General features: G+C 33.8%; 2 protein-coding genes across 2 annotated transcripts; one reads left to right on the top strand and one right to left on the bottom strand.

The window, feature by feature from the left end:
- Positions 1–11,030: 11,030 nt before the first annotated feature.
- LOC110714306 (NAC domain-containing protein 14-like) lies at positions 11,031–12,155 on the top strand. The gene has a single exon (XM_021892810.1). It carries the CDS (start codon positions 11,031–11,033, stop codon positions 12,153–12,155), a length of 1,125 nt encoding a protein of 374 aa, XP_021748502.1.
- A 327-nt stretch (positions 12,156–12,482) lies between these two features.
- Positions 12,483–19,599, bottom strand: LOC110714186 (methionine aminopeptidase 1A-like). The gene is made up of 17 exons (XM_021892666.1): positions 19,248–19,599; positions 19,064–19,147; positions 18,242–18,292; positions 17,720–17,893; positions 17,458–17,533; positions 17,221–17,268; positions 17,055–17,099; positions 16,126–16,225; positions 15,291–15,342; positions 15,162–15,203; positions 14,630–14,691; positions 14,435–14,533; positions 13,638–13,711; positions 13,495–13,564; positions 13,278–13,343; positions 13,074–13,162; positions 12,483–12,709 (listed from the first exon to the last, which is right to left on the bottom strand). Exons 2-17 carry the CDS (start codon positions 19,135–19,137, stop codon positions 12,632–12,634), a joined length of 1,200 nt encoding a protein of 399 aa, XP_021748358.1. The 5' UTR covers positions 19,138–19,147; positions 19,248–19,599; the 3' UTR covers positions 12,483–12,631.
- Positions 19,600–21,276: the final 1,677 nt, after the last annotated feature.

The following is a 21,276-nucleotide window of genomic DNA, read 5'->3' as shown; positions in this document are numbered from 1 at the left end:
TAGCAGTTTATCTTAAATATTATCCAAATAGGTTAGTTATTTCCTTAAATAAAAAAAACAAAAAAAAAAACTATAGCATAAAATAGCTTGTGGTAGTTCTTCGATCCTCGTAATACAATCTAAGTTGACAATAGAGCTATCAATTCGGGTAAATGGGTCGGGTTTGGGTAGGATAAGCGTGGGTCGGGTTAACTCGTGTCGGGTCAATTCGAATTAAATCCATAACCTATGCGGGTCGGGTTTGGGTTGGGTCATGCTTGAGTCGGGTCACGTCTGGTCATACTTTTTATCGGATTTTGGTCGGGTTTAGGTCGGGTTATTAACAGGTCGGGTTACATACGGGTCGGGTAAACAATAGGTTGGGTTTAATTTGGTTTTTCACGGGTTAAAACAGGTTAGGGTAATTCTCGGGTTTGAGTCAGGTTCAAATCAAGTTAATAATTTGCGGGTTAGTATCAGGTCGGGTCATTCTCGGGTTTGATTCGGATTCGGTTCAAGTCGATAATTTGTGGGTTATAATCAGGTCGGGTCATTTTCAAGTCGGGTCATTCTAGGGTCCAATTCGGGCCATTCTCGGGGTCAAGTCGGGTTAGGTTCAAGTCAATAATTTGCGGGTTATAATCAGGTTGGGTCATTTCCAAGTCGGGTAATTCTCGGATTCAAGTCGGGTTATGTTCAAGTCAATAATTTGCAGGTTATAATCAGGTCGTGTCATTTCCAAGTCAGGTCATATTCGGGTTCAACTAATTATAAATAGATAATTATCATTTTTATCAAGCTAATTATTTCCGTTGACTATAACATATATGGCAATATACTAGGGAATTATAGTATATAATTTAGGAAGATAATTATCTCCTTTGACCATACAACAAATATATACTATATTTAACTCTTAAAATTTGAGGATGAGGATGATGCTCCTTTCTTTTGCTGGCCTGGACCGACTTGGTCTCCCTAGACAAAATGCTTTGATCAACAATAATTAGGTGGTCTAAATTGCATTAAAGGTGATTTGAAATCGGGTCAGGAATAACTTGGGTTAAATTTAGGTCATGTCAATAACAAGTCTCGTTAATTTCGAGTCGGTTTAGTAACAGATCGGGTAAGTAATAGGTCTGGTAAAATTCGGGACGGGTCAATTACAAGTCGGGTTTAATTTGGGTCAGGTAAATAACAAGTCGGGTTGATTTCGGGTCAAGTTTGTAACAGGTAAGGTTAGGAACAAGTCGGGTTGATTTCGGGTCAAGTTTGTAACAGGTAGGGTTAGGAATAGGTCGGGTTGAATTCAGGTCACGTTAGTAACAAGTTGAGTTAAATTCGGGTTTTGATGAGTTTAAACGGGTTTGTGTCAATTTCGGTTCAAGTCAGGTTCAGTGCAAGTTAATTAAATTGGTCGTTGTAAACCGGTAAATCGGTGCAAGTTGTAAACCGGTAAATTGACCATTTAAAGGCAAATTAGATGGTTCCACCCACCAAATTGGACTCTCGGAGGATATTAGGGACCATAATAAACATTTCGACAATTTTTATTCCGGGGAAAAAACAGTCAAAAATTTAAAAAAATTGAAAGCTAATATCCACGCTTTTTAAGAAATTTTGGAGGTTTCGAGGCCCGGTGTCGCAAAGTATTGAGATTTTAAGGAATAAATTTGGGGTTCATATAATTCCTTTTGAAACCATATATGATCATTATATGTTGTCATAGATGTTCGTGGTAGGCTTCAGTTAATGAAATCGGTGAAAGTTTAAAGGCAAATTGGATAGTTCCACTACCCAACTGGACTCCTGGAGGGTATTAGGGACTGTGGTAAACATTTCGGTAATTTTTTATTTTCAAGCAACAATAAGTAAAAAAATCCCAAAATTGAAAGCTTATATCCACGCTTTTTAAGAAATTTTGGAGGTTTCGAAGCACGGTGTCGAAAAGCCTTCAGGTTTTAGGGGATACATCTCGGGGTCATATAATGCCGTTTGAAACCATATAGGATCATTATATGTTGTCATAAATGTTCGTGGTAGGCTTGAGTTAATGAAATCGGTGAGAGGTTTAAATTGGTAAATTATTCGTTTAAAGGCAAATTGGATGGTTCCACCTACCCAATTGGACTCCCGGAGGATATTGAGGAACATGGTAAATATTTCGGCAATTTATATTTTCGGGCGAAAAAAGTCAAAAAATTCCAAAATTGAAGGCTTATATCCACGCTTTTTGAGAAATTTTGGAGGTTTCAGGTCCAGTGTCGAAAAGCCTTCAAATTTTAGAGAATAAATCTTGGGGTCATATAATGTCGTTTGAAACCTTATATGATCATTATATGTTGCCATAAATGTTCGTGGTAGGCTTGAGTTAATGAAATCGGTGAGAGTTGTAAATCGTTAAATTGGCCGTTTAAAGGAAAATTGAATGGTTCCACCTACCTAATGGGAATCCCGGTGGTATTAGGGACCACGGTAAAAATTCCAACAATTTTTATTTCCGTGTGAAAAAAGTCAAAAAATCCCAAAATTAAAGGTTTATATCCAAGCTTTTTGAGAAATTTTGGAAGTTTCGGGGAAAGGTGTCGAAAAGCCTTCAGATTTTAGGGAATACATCTCGGGGTCATATAATGCCGTTTGAAACCATATATGATCATTATATATTGTCATAAACGTTCGTGGTAGGCTTGTGTTAATGAAATCGGTGAGAGTTGTAAATCGGTATGTAATACCCCGTGTTTTCATACGTATTTCATAATTAATTAATTAAGAATTATTTTATAAAAAGAGTATTTTAGTAATTTCATTATTTGGGGCCAAAATAATATTTGAATTTTAGCGCCAAATATAAGTATTTAATCATTTGAATAATTAATTATTTTTGGATTTTTAAATTAATAATATAGGTTTAATTATCTTTTTAAGGTCGGTCCATATTTTACTAACTATTTCAAGAGAAATATTTAAAATACATTATGTATTTAACTAATTTTGATATTATCTAAAATATTTATTTATTCAATTATTTTATTATTATTGATTGTTATTACTTTAGTTTGTTAATTATTATATTTTAAATTATCCTCTAATTTTCTTCTTCATTATCTCATTTTGTTCCTATCTTTCTTCTCCCAACCATATGTATATCCATTTAAATTTTCTTATCTTTTAACCCAACTATTAATCTAGACTTAATTTGATTCAAGTACCTTAACAACCCAAAAACTTATCACATTTTCTAGTAATCATATTACACCTTAAACTCTATCCTTTCTACACCCTAGCCTATAAATACCTCTTCATACCTCTCACATTCTTCACACCAATTCTCTTCGTTTCTTCTCCTCAATTTTACACAAATCATCCCGTTTATCTTTGAAGCCAATTTTCGGGCACTTCTGCTCAGTTTTTGGGGGTATAGACGTTTCCCAAAAAGTTGTTCCTCTCGAAAAGTCCTTGAGGTTAGGCTCAAGAATCACCTAATTCCGAGCTATATCAAAGGAGTTATAGCCTCTGCAAGTTCTGTCTATTATTTCCTACGCAAATCCAATTCTTCTCTTTTCCTTGGTTTCTTATCTTTTCTTCTTCTCTTCTCTTATTCAATTATTATTATTTTTATTATGGGGGATTTATAAAAATTATTATGAGTAGTTTTAATTATATAAAATCATATTTTTATGATGTTTATGAGAAATTAATTAAAAAATTCATGTACATATAGTTGGGGGTTTTTAATTATTTATTAACCTTATATTAATTAAGGTTATATTTATTTGTAGGGTGTGTTCGACCAAGATTCTTGAGGTTCTTTTGGTGTGTATAGCTAAGAAAGGATCAAGGTACGTTAGGTGGTTAGATACCTTTGAAATTGATTGGTTTGAATAACATGTTTTATATGATTTGATTGGTGATTGAATTAAATTGATTTGAATTATGATTTTGAAATAAATCATGTTTGGAGGTATTGATAAAAGTATTTTGGTTTTTAAATCATGTTTTAAATGGTTTGAATTACTTATCGTGTTTAAATAAATGATTTGATTTTTAAAAGGTTTGTTGAATTAAATAAAAGGTTTTTCAAGGAAGAGTTATTGATTTTGGAAAGCTATTAATATGAGATTTTATTCTCAAGTATTTATTTAAAATGTTTGATTTTGAAAGTATGTGGACTTATCAAAAAGGAGTTTGAATTATATTGGATTTGTTGGCTCTTAAAAGGATTTATTTAACCATTGAATTATTATTATTATTAATGCTTTATAAGCATGTTGGTAATCCCACTATGCGGATTTGGTTTATTGATAAGGCCTTGGACTTTGTATGACCAGGTCTTTCCTCAAGAATAGTCTTGTAATATAAGGAGACTAGCTTGGGGGGTGTGCACACTTGGGTGAGGAATTGGATTTAAAGAAATTGGTTCAAAAAGGAATTGGATTTAAAGAAATTGGTTCAAAAAGGAATTGGATTTAAAGAAATTGGTTCAAAAAGGAATTGGATTTTTAAAGGAATTGGTTTATCAATTATTTTGAATGTTAAATCATTGGAATTGGTTTTGAATCATGAGTTTTGGAATTAGTGGATTATTTATTGGAATCGATTTTAAAAGAATGTTTGCAAATAAATTGAGTTCACATTATCTTGCACTAATCGTACTTAGCATATTTTGCTAATTTGTATTTCCTATTTGTTTTGGTTCGCCCTGTTTACCGTAATGGTAAGCAGTGTTGACTATTTTCAGGTGGAGTCATGAATGAGCATATGGGAGTCCCGGGATTTTCTTCACCTAGTTTCGGAATATTGGTCTTGTCTTTATTTTGAGTACTCATAACAATGTTACTATTTTCATAAGTATTAATAAACAAAGTTGAGTTTCCGCTGCAAGTTTTTGTTATTGAGTTAAGTATTTTGAGTAGCCTTGCGTAATCACGCGGCGGTAATAAGCCCAAGTCTATCTCTACGGTATAATTATACGTATTATACTGGTATTTCTGTAGAGGGAGATTTGGGGGTGTTACACGGTAAATTAGCCGTTTAAAGGCAAATTGGATGGTTCCACCTACCTAATTGGACTCCAGGAGGGTATTGGGGACCATGGTAAACATTTCAGCAATTTATATTTTCGGGAGAAAAAAAGTTAAAAAATTCAAAAATTGAAGGCTTATATGCACGGTTTTTAAAAATTTTTTTGGAGGTTTTGCATCTGGTGTCGAAAAGCCTTCAAATTTTAGGGAATACATCTCAGGGCCGTATAAAGCCGTTTGAAACCTTATATGATCATTATATGTTGTCATAAATATTCGTGGTAGGCTTGAGTTAATTAAATCGGTGAGAGTTAAAGATCGGTAAATTGGTCGTTTAAAGGCAAATTGGATGGTTCCACCTATCCAATTGGAATCCTGGAGGATATTAGTTACCACAGTAAAAATTCCGGAAATTTTTATTTCCGGGTGAAAAAAAGTCAAAAAATCCCAAAATTGAGGCTTATATCCACGCTTTTTCAGAGATTTTGGAAGTTTCGGGGAAAGGTGTCGAAAACCTTCATATTTTAGGGATTAATCCTCGAGGTTATATAATGTCATTGTAAACCATATATGATCATTATATGTAGTCATAAATGTTCGTGGTAGGCTTAAGTTGATGAAATCGTTGAGAGTTGTAAATCGTTAATTTGGTCGTTTAAAGGCAAATTGGATGGTTCCACTGACCCATTTGGACTCCCGGAGGGTATTAGGGACCACGGTAAATATTTCGGCAATTTTTATCTCCGATCGTAAAAAAGGCAAAAAATCCCAAAATTGAAGGCTTTATATCCACGTTTTTTGGTGAAATTATGGATGTCTCGGGAAACGGTGTCGAAAAGCCTTCAGGTTTTAGGGCATACATATCGGGGTCATATAATGCCGTTTAAAACCATATATGATCAGTATATATTGTCATAAATGTTCGTGGTAGGCTTGAGTTAATGAAATCGGTGAGAGTTGTAAATCGGTAAATTAGCCGTTTAAAAGCAAATTTGATGGTTCCACCTACCTGATTGGACTCCAAGAGGGTATTGGGGACCATGGTAAACGTTTCAGCAATTTTTATTTTCGGGCGAAAAAAAGTCAAAAAATTCAAAAGTTTAAGGCTTATATCCACGGTTTTTAAAATTTTTTTGGAGGTTTCGTGTCCGGTGTCGAAAAGCCTTTAAATTTTAGGGAATACATCTCGGGGGTGTACAATGTCGTTTGAAACCTTATATGATCATTATATGTTGTCATAAATGTTCGTGGTAGGTTTGAGTTAATGAAATCGGTGAGAGTTCTAGATCGGTAAATTGGCCGTTTAAAGGCAAATTGGATGGTTCCACCTATCCAATTGGAATCCCGGAGGATATTAGTTACCACGGTAAAAATTCCGGCAATTTCTATTTCCGGGCGAAAAAAGTCAAAAAAATCCCAAAATTGAAGGCTTTTTGAGAGATTTTGGAAGTTTCGCGGAAAGGTGTCAAAAACCTTCATATTTTAGGGATTAATCCTCGAGGTATATAATGTCATTGTAAACCATATATGATGATTATATGTAGTCATAAATGTTTGTGGTAGGCTTGAGTTGATGAAATCGGTGAGAGTTATAAATCGTTAATTTGGTCGTTTAAAGGCAAGTTGGATGGTTTCACCGACCCATTTGGACTCCCAGAGGGTATTAGGGAGCGCGGTAAATATTTCGGAAATTTTTATCTCCTGGCGAAAAAAGGCAAAAAATCCCAAAATTGAAGGCTTATATCCACGCTTTTTGGAGAAATTATGGATGTCTCGAGAAACGGTGTCGAAAAGCCTTCGGGTTTTAGGGCTTACATCTCGGGGTCATATAATGCCGTTTGAAACCATATATGATCATTATATGTTGTCATAAATGTTCGTGGTAGGCTCGAGTTAATGAAATCGGTGAGAGTTATAAATCGGTAAATTAGCTGTTGAAAGGCAAATTAGATTGTTCCACCTACCCAATTGGACTCCCGGTGGGTATTAGGGACCAAGGAAAACATTTTGGCAATTTTTATTTTCTAGCGAAAAAAGTCCAAAAATTCCAAAATTGAAGGCTTATATCCACGCTTTTTGAGAAATTTTGGAGGTTTCGGGTCTGGTGTCGAAAAGCCTTTAAATTTTAGGGAATACATCTTGGGGTCCTATAATGTCGTTTGAAACCTTATATGATCATTATATGTTGTCATAAATGTTCGTGGTAGGCTTGAGTTAATGAAATCGGTGAGAGTTGTAAATCGGTAAATTGGTTGTTTAAAGGCAAATTGGATGGTTCCACCTATCCAATTGGAATCTCGGAGGATATTAGTTACCACGGTAAAAATTCCGGCAATTATTATTTCCGGGCGAAAAAAAGTCAAAAAATCCCAAAATTGAAAGCTTATATCCACGCTTTTTGAGAGATTTTGGAAGTTTCGGGGAAAGGTGTCGAAAAACTTCATATTTTAGGGATTAATCCTCGAGGTTATATAATGTCGTTGTAAACCATATATGAACATTATATGTAGTCATAAATGTTCGTGGTAGGCTTGAGTTGATGAAATCAGTGAGAGTTGTAAATCGTTAATTTGGTCGTTTAAATGCAAATTGGATGGTTCCACCGACCATTTGGACTCCAGAAGGGTATTAGGGACCACGGAAAATATTTCGGCAATTTTTATCTCTGGGCGAAAAAAAGGCAAAAAAAATCCCAAAATTGAAGGCTTATATCCACGCTTTTTGGAGAAATTATGGATGTCTTGGGAAACGGTGTCAAAAAGCCTTCAGGTTTTAGGGTATACATCTCGGGGTCATATAATGTCGTTTGAAACCATATGTTATTATTATATGTTGTCATAAATATTCGTGGTAGGCTCGAGTTAATGAAATCGGTGAGAGTTATAAATCGGTAAATTAGCCGTTTAAATGCAAATTAGATGGTTCCACCTACCCAATTGGACTCCTGGTGGGTATTAGGGACCATGGTAAACATTTTGGAAATTTTTATTTCCGGGCGAAAAAAGTCAAAAAATTCCAAAATTGATGGCTTATATCCACGCTTTTTGAGAAATTTTGGAGGTTTCGGGTCCGGTGTCGAAAAGCCTTAAAATTTTAGGGAATACATCTTGGGGTCCTATAATGCCGTTTGAAACCTTATTTGATCATTATATGTTGTCATAAATGTTCGTGGTAGGCTTGAGTCAATAAATCGGTGAGAGTTGTAAATCGGTAAATTGGCCGTTTAAAGGCAAATTGGATGGTTCCACCTACCCAATTGGAATTCCGGAGGATATTAGGGACCGCGGTAAAAATACCGGCAATTATTTTTTCCGGGCGAAAAATAGTCAAAATATCCCAAAATTGAAGGCTTATATCCACGCTTTTTGAGAAATTTTCAACGTTTCGAAGCACGGTGTCGAAAAGCCTTCAGATTATAGGGAATACATCTCGAGGTCATATAATGTCGTTTGAAATTATATTTGATCATTATATGTTGTCATAAATTTTCGTGGTAGGTTTGAGTTATAAACTAGGTGAGAGTTGTAAATCGGTAAATTAGTCGTTTAAAGGCAAATTGGATGGTTCCACCTACCCAATTGGACTCCTGGAGGGTATTAGGAAAAATGGTAAACATTTCGGCAATTTTTATTTTCGGGCGAAAAAATAAAAAAAAATCCAAAATTGAAGGCTTATTCCACGCTTTTTAAGAAATTTTCGAAGTTTCGGAGCACGATATCGAAAAGACTTCAGATTTTAGGGAATACATCTCGGGGTCATATAATTCCGTTTGAAATCATATATGATCATTATATGTTGTCATCAACGTTCGTGGTAGGCTTGAGTAAATAAAATCGGTGAGAGTTGTAAATCGGTAAATTAGTCGTTTAAAGACAAATTGGATGGTTCCACTTACCCAATTGGACTTCCGGAGGGAATTAGGGACCATGGTAAACATTTTGACAATTTTTATTTCTCGGCGAAAAAAAGTAAAAAATTTCCAAACTTGAAGGCTTATATCCACGCTTTTTGAGAAATTTGGAGGTTTCGGGGCACGTTGTAAAAAAAACCTTTAGATTTTAGGGAATATATCTGATCGGGGTCATATAATGCCTTTTGAAACATATATGATCATTATATTTAGTCACAAATGTTCGTGGTAGACTTAAGTTAATGAAATCGGTGACAGCTGTAAATCTGTAAATTGGTCGTTTAAAGGCAAATTGGATGGTTCCACCTACCCAATTGGACTCCCAAAGTGTATTAGGGATCATGGTAAACATTTTTGCAATTTTTATTTCCGTGTAAAAAAAAGTAAAAAAAAAAGGCCAAAATTGAAGGCTTATATCCACGCTTTTTGAGAAATTTTGTAGGTTTCAGGGCCTGGTGTCAAACATAATTGAGATTTTAGGGAATCTCGGGGTCTTATAATTCCGTTTGGAACCATATACGATCATTATCTATTGTCATAAATGTTCGTTTAAAGGCTTTAGTTAATGAAATCGGTGAGAGTTGTAAATCGGTATATTGGCCGTTTAAAGGCAAATTGGATGGTTCCACCTACCCAATTGAACTCCAAGAGGGTATTAGGGACCATGGTAATCATTTCGGCAATTTTTATTTCCGGACGAAAAAAAGTCAAAAAATCCAAAAATTGAAGGCTTTTTGAGAAACTTTGGAGGTCTCCTGGCACGGTGTCAAAAAGCCTTCGGGTTTTAGGGAAAACATCTATAATGCCGTTTGAAACCATATATGATCATTATATGTTGTCATAAATGTTTGTGGTAGGCTTGAGTTAATGAAATCAGTGAGAGTTGTAAATCGGTAAATTAGTCGTTTAAAGGAAAATTGGATGTTTCCACTTACCCAATTGGACTCCCGGAGGGTATTGGGGACAATGGTAATTATTTCGGCAATTTTTATTTTCATGCGAAAAAAAGTCAAAAAATTCCAAAATTGAAGGCTTATATCGACGCTTTTTTAGAAATTTTTGAAGTTTCTGAGCGCGGTGTCGAAAAGGCTTCAGATTTTTGGGAATAAATCTTGGGGTCATATAATGCCGTTTGAAATCATATATGACCATTATATGTTGTCATAAATGTTCGTGGTAGGCTTGAGTTAATAAAATCGGTGAGAGTTGTAAATCGGTAAATTGGTCGTTTAAAGGCAAATTGGATGGTTCCACCATCCCAATTGGACTCCTGGAGGGTATTAGGGACCATGATAAACATTTCGACAATTTTTTTTTCCGGGCGAAAAAAAGTAAAAAAAAAGTCCAAAATTGAAGGCTTATATTCACGCTTTTTGAGAAATTTTGGAGGTTTCAGGGCACGGTGTCGAAAAGGATTGAGATTTTCGGGGATGCATCTTGGGGTCATATAATGCCGTTTGGAACCATATATGATCATTATATGTGGTCATAAATGTTTGTGGTTGGCTTGAGTTCATAAAATCGGTGCAAGTTGTAAATTGGTCATTTAAAGGCAAATTTGATGGTTCCTCTCAGCCGATTGGACTCCCGAAGGATATTAAGGACCATGGTAAACATTTCGGCAATTTTTATTTACGGGTGGAAAAAAGTCAGAAAAATCCAAAATTAAAGGCTAATATCCACTTTTTTTAGAAATTTTGGAGGTTTATGTCAAATCGTTATAAATAATATATAACGAATGTAGTATAAAAATTTAAAATATCATACTTCTAACGTTTTTGGCAAACAATGGGAAAAAAAAAAAAAAGTTACTCGGTATTTTTTAATTATTTGTTAGAAAAGAAAAAATATGTGTGTTGATAATGTTGCAATGACACTGCAACAAAATACTCTATTAACTAACTTCCTAAAGTAAAATAAGTTTATCTTAAAAATGTGTAAGTTTATCTTTGATTTAACCGCCCTTTTTCTTACAAATACTCCGTATTGATCAAGTGATCACATAGATAACCTCCTCCTCCTCTCTCTATTTATATAAACTCATCATAAACATAATATCAATTATTACAATCCCTATTGTTTGTGTTTGTTTTACATCTTCTCAAATTGATTAGTGAATCATGTCTAAACTACCACCCGGTTATCATTTCAACCCGAAGGACGATGAGCTGATTAACCATTATATTTGGAGAAGAGCATTATATGGTGTTTCTTCATCTTGTCCGAGGATGCCTCTTGTTGATAGTATCTTCGGCGAAAATGCTGATCATCCGTCTACTGTCTTCGACTCTTTCGGACAATCTGACCGTGAAGAAGAGGATACAGTTCGGTACTTCTTTACAATTCCCAAGAACGTGTCTAGTGACAAAGATTACAGTTGTGTCAAGAATAGAATTCGAACAGCTGGTAAACATGGTACTTGGAAACTCCAAAGAAGTGATCCTGTTGTTGTCAAGAATACTAGTACTGGCCAAGAGGAAGTCATTGGGTTTCGAAAGCTGTTGAAGTTCATGGAGTCGACGAGCAACGGAGTTGAATGGAGTATGCATGAGTTTACCAGTAAATTGTTGGAGGAGAAGATTAATAATGTCAACAACTTTGTTCTTTGTAGGATCACCAAGAAACCCTCCACAATTAGACAAAAAAGACTACATAGTGTTAGTGTTGCTAATACTACTACTAACAATGATAATGATAATAATGTAGATGTTCAAGAAAACAAAAGGCAACACATAAGCTTGGTACCGGCTGTGATGAAAGAACAAGGAGTTTCTTATGACGGAATCTTTAACCAACAAGTCGGGGTTCCCGTTGATAATAATAATGTGGTGTTAGGACAACATCATCAACAACAAAATCATGTACAAGAAAATCATGAGCAATTAGGTTGTGGTGATGACATGTTATCAATACAAGATTATTCGCGTGGTTCAGACTTTGATCTTGCACCGGAGTGGTCTAGTGAGGGACATAATAATCAAGAATTACAAGAGTTGGTTGGTTCAGATTTTGATCATGAAGCGGAGTTGGCTAAGTTTGCTGAAGAATATGATAATGAAGTTGTATGCGTGGGTGATCAAATGCTTCAAGGTCACGTAGACGACGAATCAGGTTCTGGTGATGACATGATATCAATGCAAGACTTGCTAGGTTCAGATTTTGATATTGAAGCGGAATTAGCTAAGTATTGTCAAGGAGATAATAATCTAGCGGTATGGGCAAACCAATTGGAATTGCAACAATAATAGAATACAGTCAATCAACAAGGGTTTTCTTGTGTCAATGAAACGATTACACAATATTAATTTTCTTTAATCATGTATTTTCCATAATTTTAGTTGAGATTTTACATGTTCTTAGAATTACACATGTGAATTTAATATTAATCCGTGATAATATATGAATCATTCAAAATAGGGTTTGTGATTTGTTATTTTTCTGTCCCTTTAATTTCATAGTTTTTATAGCCTTGATCATCAAATAATGCTTAATATACTACTCGTTTTTTGTCAAAAAAACTCTTATAAATCAAACCTTTTTTTCATCATTTTCATAAATAAAATAGGTAAAGATTGATATAAATATCAAACGATCTAATAAATATGAGATCTTGCCAATATAACTTAAAATAAATGTATAAAAAATTCGAATGAGAATAAATTTTATTTGAAATCTGTTAAAAAAACAAGACATGAAAAATCATTGATGCTCTTGATTATTTTCAAGCTTTGAGCCAAGGGAATACATTGGGAGATGTAGGTAATCGTCCCGTCAGAACTTCAACTCCAGTTTCCGTCACCTGCATCATAACGAATTCAGGGAATATATCAGCAAGTATTTCGTAGGCTTTTAGCTTTTAACAACTTCCAACTTCCCAAGTTTGCGTAAAAAAGTTGAAGGGGTATATAGTATAATGACATTTACAACAAATTCATGTTGAGGGCAATGCAATGAAATCATAAGACTAATTTTGAAAATGAGAAGGCAGAGTTTAAAGTTTCTTAAAAACTGCATGATGTAAATACAATGAATCGATTACAGAGAAAGCAGTATGATTTGACTGAGAAAATAACCCCTCAAATCAGAGAAAAATTCACAAGGTACTTTTAAGAATAACAGATGAAAGAAATATAGCATGGTCCATGCATGGTCATAATACATACCAGTAAAGTATGCTCAAATTGAGCACTGCGCTTCCCATCTGCAGTAACAGCAGTCCATCCATCGGGCCACATTCTGTCACGCCACACCCCTACAAGAAAAAGTGGATAAATGTTGTTATCTTGACAATGAAAGCTAGCATAATCACTAATCAGACATTAAAAGAGATTAGAGAAGCAAATAAACAGATGGTTGCATTAGAGTACCTGCATTAATCATTGGTTCTATCGTGAAGGTTTGTCCAGCCTTCATCACGCCAACAGCTTTATTTCCTGCTTTTGTTAAGGAAGTCAATTGTAAATGCTGCAATAAAGTTTGTTCTATAGTAACCCAGCTGGACACAAAAGATCAATATTGCATAAGATTATAGTGAATTATGGAATACATAATTAACAAGACTGCTTGGTTATTAGTCAAGGATACTCGCATAATGAGGAATATTTGGAGCACAGTGGAAAAGCTCTCCAATTCCATGACCACAGTACGACTTAACCTGTATTTAGTTATTGATTAGATCACTAAACAAGTAATTAAGACTTAACGTACTAGTTTAGGTGGGCACATACCACAGAGAACCCTGACATAGAAGCATGTCGATTTATGACCTCTCCAACTTCTCGAAATCTCATGCCAGGCTTCACTAAAAGCAACAACAGCAGAGAAATGTAAACATAAACTCCAAAGAGTGCCTTAATAGTCAAGATGTGAGTTCAAAGATTTGTTGATTGCTTTATTTTAGATTAACAAAAAATGAAGCCTCTAATTCCCCTCTCTGATCAGCAAAAGGACAATAATAAAGAGAGTGAGAACTTAGAAGGCAACAGTAGTCTAATTTCATCTCATAATTTCCAAAATATGGTAGAAAGAATGGGCTTTACGTGCAAAAGAATAAGATAGTCAGTTACAATAGTCAGTTGCTACTGCACTCTTGTCATGTTGTTGGCTTAGATGCTATCTCGATGCTGGATATGTTTAATTTCAGCTTTCAAGGGACTTGATAATATTATTAGGCAGAGGAAAAGGTAAAGTTGCGGTTCTTTACATCCTTCCTATATTTAAATCTGTTCTCCTTAGGATGAGATCTTGTACCACTCAAAATAACCAGAACAGATAAAAGAGGATATAATCTCTAAGTTCCACACAGAAATAAGGTCAATCAATCTATTAAAGCAATTTCTGGATATCAGTTGAAAATCCAATTTTCAAAAGTTTATAAATTTCGTTAAGAGTGTTACTTTATCTGAGAAATTAACGGTCAAAAATTTTATTTTAAGATTAAATTAACGGCGCAACTTGTTATGTTATTGCATGAGTTCTAAGCAATTTTTTTTTAAGGCATGTGCTCTATGTACTCAACACTAACCTATAGAGATTGCTTTCTCCAGGCACTCATATGTACACTGGACCAGCTTTTGTGATGCTTCATCAACATTTCCAACAAAATAGGTCTCATTCAGATCACCTGCAAATGATTCAAGCAGGCAGCATTCAGCACACCAGCCCCCAGTGAACTTGTTGAATCACAAGTTAAATAGCACACAAGAAGCACAATTCTTACCATGAACTCCTTTGTAGTAAACAGTGACATCAACGTTTACAATATCACCATCTTCTAATACTCTGAAACGATGAGTTCAATAGCCATTATTAAAGCACTTATAACTGACATAATAACCATTTGCGGATCAAATAAAATGGTGGCTATTAAATATCATGAACAGAAATATGTTATCAAACATAATCACCCCCAAGAAATCAAGATGAATGATATGCAACTTCAAGCTTTTATGTCAATGACTACAAGTAACACTTTTCAAATAAGTTATATAATTGCAGTTACGTGGAGTGATTTATCTTTACGTCTTTCTATCTTTTTCTTTAGAGGGAGTGGAGAAGAGTGAAATGAGATGGGGTGAGGGAAGTTAATAGCGTAAGAAAGTCCACTAAGTTGCCAGCCTGACGTTACTCTACACCAGTAGCCAAAAAAAAAGAGAAAAAAAAAAAAAAGAAAGAAAAGAAAAGCTACCAGACAAAGGCATAAAGTCATGAATGAAGTCTAATTTGAAAAAACTAGGACACTGAGGACATACCTGGCATCAGGTATACCATGGCAAATGACTTCATTGACAGACCTACAAAGAGCAGACAAATTCCATATAAGTTACAGGTATCACAAACACAATCAAGTTCTAAGAAAATTAACATGTAAAAGTACCTACGTGCAGCAGGATTTCGGAAAGAAATGATAATTTAATGGGGAAGGATAACCTCCTGCATCCATAAAAAATAAAAAATAAATAAATAAAATAAAAGGAAGAAAGGTAGTTATATAACCATGAGAATATGAGATGCATTGATGAATAATATATGATTCTCTTGCATTAATACACACTCAAAGCTTCATAAGACATAAAATACAATGTTGGTCACAAAAGATGGTATCAAATTTCAAGCACTGTATGTCTGTATCTCATCAAGCAAATCTCCTTAACTTTTCAAGTATTTTCTCGTCAAAAATTCAAAAAAAAAAATTTTAAAGGATTTCAAAGACACCAGAAACTTAAAGCAGAAATCTCAAAACATTTTCCCCCCAAATTGCATGTTTAGCAAGTGAAACTGAAATATTACTAGACTTCTTTTTCCTGAGAAAACTCATTAAGCTTTTAAAAAATAAAAAATAAAAAAAAATAAAAAAATAAAAAAAAAAGAAGAAGAAGATTTAGGTGGAGAGTTGAACGCAAAATTTGAAGCCAGGAACAGGTATACATGGTGGCCCCTAATCTGGGCAGGAAAGACTGACAGACTGAGCTCCAATTCCTCAATGGTGTGAAAATACTCAGAGGTCAAATTTTCTTACATCATCCAGTTAACTAATTTTGATTTCTGCCTTGGATCTTCCGATGTACAGCAATTTAGCAAACAAAAAAATTCATGTGATTTCAAAAGGAATGGGTGAAAAATACATATAAGAAACTTGCTCTTTCCAGTGCCAAGAGGGGAGGGGGGGGGTAAAAAGGACAATTTATTTAATTCCTGTCATAAATCAACACAAACCTGCAGCTACAGTAGCTTCATGGACTACTCGATCAATCTCATCTGTTGTAATGCCTGGTCGAATAATACGCCCAGCCGCATCCAAAACCTCCCTAGCAATCTGGAGACAGAAATTGTCAGAGTTCAATTTAGCAAATCAAATGGAAAAGGGCAAGAGAGTATCGGTAAGCTGATTGTAGATAACATCAAGACCTAGCCAAGACTCCCTACCAAAGGTGAACAGTCAGTCCACAAATGCTAGCTAATCGAGAGGATAGTAACATCACCATTCCACAGATAATCAACTATCCAAAACCCCTAACCCCCCCCCCCCTTCCCCAACTGGAAGGTGGTAGTAAACAATACACAAGACATCTAGGATGAAAACCATTCTTCAAGGGTAAGCTTATATATACAAATGTCACATGAAATAGGCTTGCAAAACCACTAATGACACAATTGATCTAGAATAGTGAACCTTATGCAGTTTCACTAAAATCAATATTAGATGTAAACTTATCATTCTCCAGTAAGGTTACCTACATATGTGATTATACAGCATCTTAGAACCAAATCCACTCTAGTCTATAGCTTGCATAAGACATAATAAGCCAACACTTATAAATAGTAATTACACTTGTATCAGACATATCTTCCATCTAAGAAGATACTTCGTATGAAACAAAAGAGACAAAATGCTTAGCATAATCACAAAGACAACCTCATAGGATTTTCAGTTTATAAGCACTACAAAAAACAAACAGATATGGAGCACTCTATAAAACGCGAAAAATTCAGGAAACAAGATGTTAAAGCAAAGGTCTATCCTGTAGACTGCTTTCTTCACAGTAACAAATAAAAGGTATGTTTAAACTAAGGAGCACTCTATAAAAAACGAAAAAATTCTCAGTACTTTACAATACAAACCTAAATTAACAAAATGAACTTACCTTGCAAGTCTCCCTCATTCTCTGTATCAGCTCTGGAGTTTTAATCTTCAAAATAACAAGTCAATAAGTAAACAGAAAAGGATAATAAGAAGAAAAAAAAAAGTTCACTGGACAATTAATCTCTATGAGTCTACCCAAGTATGAGGAGTAAAGTAATAAAGCATACCTCGACAATGTGCTGCAGGTTGCTCTCAGGCTCAATCTTGGGGATACCCTATATGTTTTAAAAGCATCTCATAAAGACTTCATAAGTTGCAGATTCATAAATATCAGAGATCATATATTGGTGCATAAAGGAAAACAGGTATCTCCGAGGGGTCATCATTGTCTCATCGCCTGTAACTGTCTAAAAATCAACTTTCAGGGGAGATACACTTGTTGACAATAGAAAGAAAAAACTTACATCCATAGCCCAATCAGGTAGCTCAATGTGCTTTGGTACAGTACGGTAACTTGATATGGGGTAAGGCCTTAATGATCTACACGGGAAAAGGTTGAGTTCAGTAAAGGTCAAAAATATGAGATGTCAACACCAAGATGCATGTTTTCATTCATAACCACAGTAACAATAAATCATAGTATAAACATATACAAAATAATAAGTACATAAAAAGAAGGGCTGTAATCAGAAATGTATCCACAAAAGAGTAATGTTGACATGATACCCTGTCCAATCGAAATACGGAAGTTTTGAAGTCCGAGATTGTCCTTTTCGTAAGCAATAAAGCCAACCTTCACTATCTTTGTCCCCAGCAGCATCAGTCTGTAAAGAAGATGTATTTGCCTTTGTATGGACCGATTTATGAGAGCTCCATGATTCCTTGAAACACTCCTGGGAACTACAATAGGTAAAAGTTTGTCAATCAAAAGGCTAAAAATAAATAGAAAAACATAATTATGTATCAACCATTTTATCTATGCACCATTGAAAGTGCGGATGCCAGAAAGTCAGTAATGGCAGGAACATCCTTCTCAAAGTAATACCCCCGCCCCTCAAGCCCCACCACCCTCTCATTCTCCAAAGTCTTGAAGAATTATACTCTGTAATAGATTAGGCTAAGAGAACTAAAGAGTGCAATGACATTATTAAAACTTCCAAGTAGAATATAATTACAAAATCACAAACAAAGCCCCAAGTGAATTTTGACTATGTTATAGTAGGAAAAAAAAAAAAGATAGATAATTACCAGAAAGCAGCACCTTCCTTTGGGAGCTTCAATTGTACACACTTTGGACACCTACGAAAATTAAATCATACAAGTTAAATTGAGCTCATAGCCTCATATACTTTAAACTCAATTGTTGAACAATCTCGTGAAATCTAGAGTATACCACAAAATTGACACAAGCAAATCTGGGATGCATGTTAGTTACTCATTGATCATAACACAAGCGTTTAAACTACAAAGGTATGTTTTCGGTGTCATGCACTCAGCGACTCATGCATTATACATTAATACGATGTTAGTATTCCCTATTCAGTATTCAAAATCCCCAATAGGTATTACAAGATCATCTTCCTTGCAAAAAATTACATCATAGGCTTGTCTACAATATCTTTGGACCTCAATAATTGTATTAATAATAGTTTGCTACTTGGTATTACAAAAGAATATGAGTTAAATTAATGAAATTGTTGTATACTAATAGGTACTTCATAATTCATTCCCTTACTCCTCTAGTCCTCTATATATCCCCGCCCGCCTCCCTCCCTAGTCGATTCTATATCCTCATCCCACCCTTCTATCCCTATCACTCGTACCAAAAGCCCTGTAAAGTAAGTAATATCAAGTAAAAGTTAATGAAAGATTCCCTTTCTCCAATTCACAAAACTGTCTTTTACAATAAATTAAACTCAAACAAACCTTAATTGGGGGAAAACAAAATTGAAAGTCTACAAATTAATGTTAAAACCAATGTAAATTAAAATGGGGCGCATTCAATTAATCAAGAAACCAACAGAAAAATCCAAATTTTTAACTAATTTTTTTTTTAAAAAAAAAACATACTGAAGATGAGCAGGTTTGGAGCATCGAGAACACAATAAAGCCGAATCCTTTGCTTCGGACCCATCATTCGCCATTGTTTATTGACTGTCAAGATTAAATAAGAGCAAATAAATAAGTACCCAGAAAACTAACAAGAAATCAATCATAAGATATATCATACACAAATCATTTTTTCTGGGTATACCTGATGTTCAATTGAATTGGAAAAAAAATTAATTAAAAAAAAGAATAAATTGAAAATTGGGGAAGGGAGGAAATTGGGAGGAGAGAGAAGGATGAAGGGACAATTAGGGTTGAAGCAGCCAAGTAAAGGTTGGCGGGGAGGAAGATGAAAACTAAGATTTAACTGTAATTTACGAGAAAATCCCTTCTTTTTTTTTTTTTTTACTATGAAATTAAAATTTAAATTTAGTTGATTTTTTTTATTTTTAATAGATCAGGTAAGTACCTGTGTAATGTGTACTTGTGTAAATTTAATTGAAATTCTTAATTAAACACTCCATATGAAAATTATGCACTTTCGAGAATTATTTATTCATATTTAATTATAAACTACATGAACCCCGTGCGATGCACGGTTTGTTTAAATTTTTTAAAATAATATTTTTACATATATATTTATGTGCTAAAAATTGTTAAATATTTAGATAAAATTCCTGATATTAAAAGATAATATTTTATATTTAATTAATTTAAACTGGATTATCTGATTACGTGTCAGTTAAATTATTTAATTCTAAAAGAAATTAATAATCTCATATTTAATTGGCTACCACTAAAATTTATTATCTTACGTGGCGCGATGAAAAAATTAAATCCTACTTGGCTCTCTAAAAACTCGGGAAAAAACTCCCCTTTATATATATAATATTAGATATTAGATTGGTTAGAAAAATAAAGAAGTTATTTTCTTTCAATACGTGTAAAAGTTTATAATTCAATTCTTATTTTAAAATCGTACATCACACGGAGTTAAATCTAGTGCTATTATAATATTATATACACTTGTTGTTCAATTTAATGTTAACTACGAGTAATATGGAGATTGCATTAAATTAATTCACCAAACAAACAACCTAAAAGTTTCAAAGCCCTCCAATAACTAAACAGCATAAATAGTTTCTTAAATAGCACTTGATTTGTACAGTACTCTGTATTGTTTTACACATATTGGTAATCTTTTTTTTTTTTAATAATTATTATTAATCATATTCTCTTCTAAAATGTCTCTTCCGAGACATCTAATATTCTCTTCTAATTTATACTTGTACATTTTATCTTGAATTGTTTGTTTGTCATAACTCAATACTCATACTTGTATGTCACTTGGTTAATCATCTACTTTTTATAGTCTATTAATCAAGTTTACATGTAATTTGTAATTAGGGTTTTAATATTATATAGAAAAAGTGTAATTTCATTGAAATGTCATTTTGGATGATATCCAAAACCAATCAATCCACTAACTCCATTATTTTAACTGAACTTATATGAAATTAACTAAGGGTCTGTTTTGTTTACCTTATTTTCACTTATTTCAGGTTTAATAAGTTCAGATAAGGGTTAATAAGTTCAGATAAGTTCAGGGTTAATAAGTTCTAAATTAACGTTCTCCTCACCTTATTTCCACTTATTATATTTATATAGAGTTATTACTAATCAAGATTGCTTTTCACTTCTTTTTTTTTTTTTTGTAAAATTTTATGTGTTTTATTATCATGATTTTATATAAGAATAAAGTAACATTTCCATAAAAAATAAAATTAAAGTAACGTTATACTCATAAGTTATGGTAAGACTAGATAAATTTTGCTTATATAAAAGTTAAGCAAATCAACAATTTTATCTGTCTATACGAATTTATCCGTCTATCATTGTTGCAACATTTACGCTTCACAATTTTACCCGTCTATACGAATTAGGGATGCCAATATTTCAAGAGGTTGAAGAAATGGAGACTAGAGCAGATTATAATTTGTATGATATTCAAAGGAAAAAAGCTATGAACCGTATTCGGGATAAAATAACAAAAGATATATGGAAGTCGGTTGGAGGTGTCGTAGAGGATAATATAGAAGAAGGAGATGATGAGAATAATGATGATGAAGCATTAGAAGATTAAAATTTTATTTGGTGTTATTGCAACATACACTTTTGCTTGTTTCACTGTTTATTTTTTTTAATATTTGAAATTATCAAAATGCTAATATTTT

This window comes from Chenopodium quinoa, unplaced genomic scaffold (genome assembly GCF_001683475.1).
Source record: "Chenopodium quinoa cultivar QQ74 unplaced genomic scaffold, ASM168347v1, whole genome shotgun sequence".
NCBI classification, from domain to species: Eukaryota; Viridiplantae; Streptophyta; class Magnoliopsida; order Caryophyllales; family Amaranthaceae; genus Chenopodium; species Chenopodium quinoa.
This window is presented reverse-complemented; position numbering and strand designations above follow the sequence as displayed.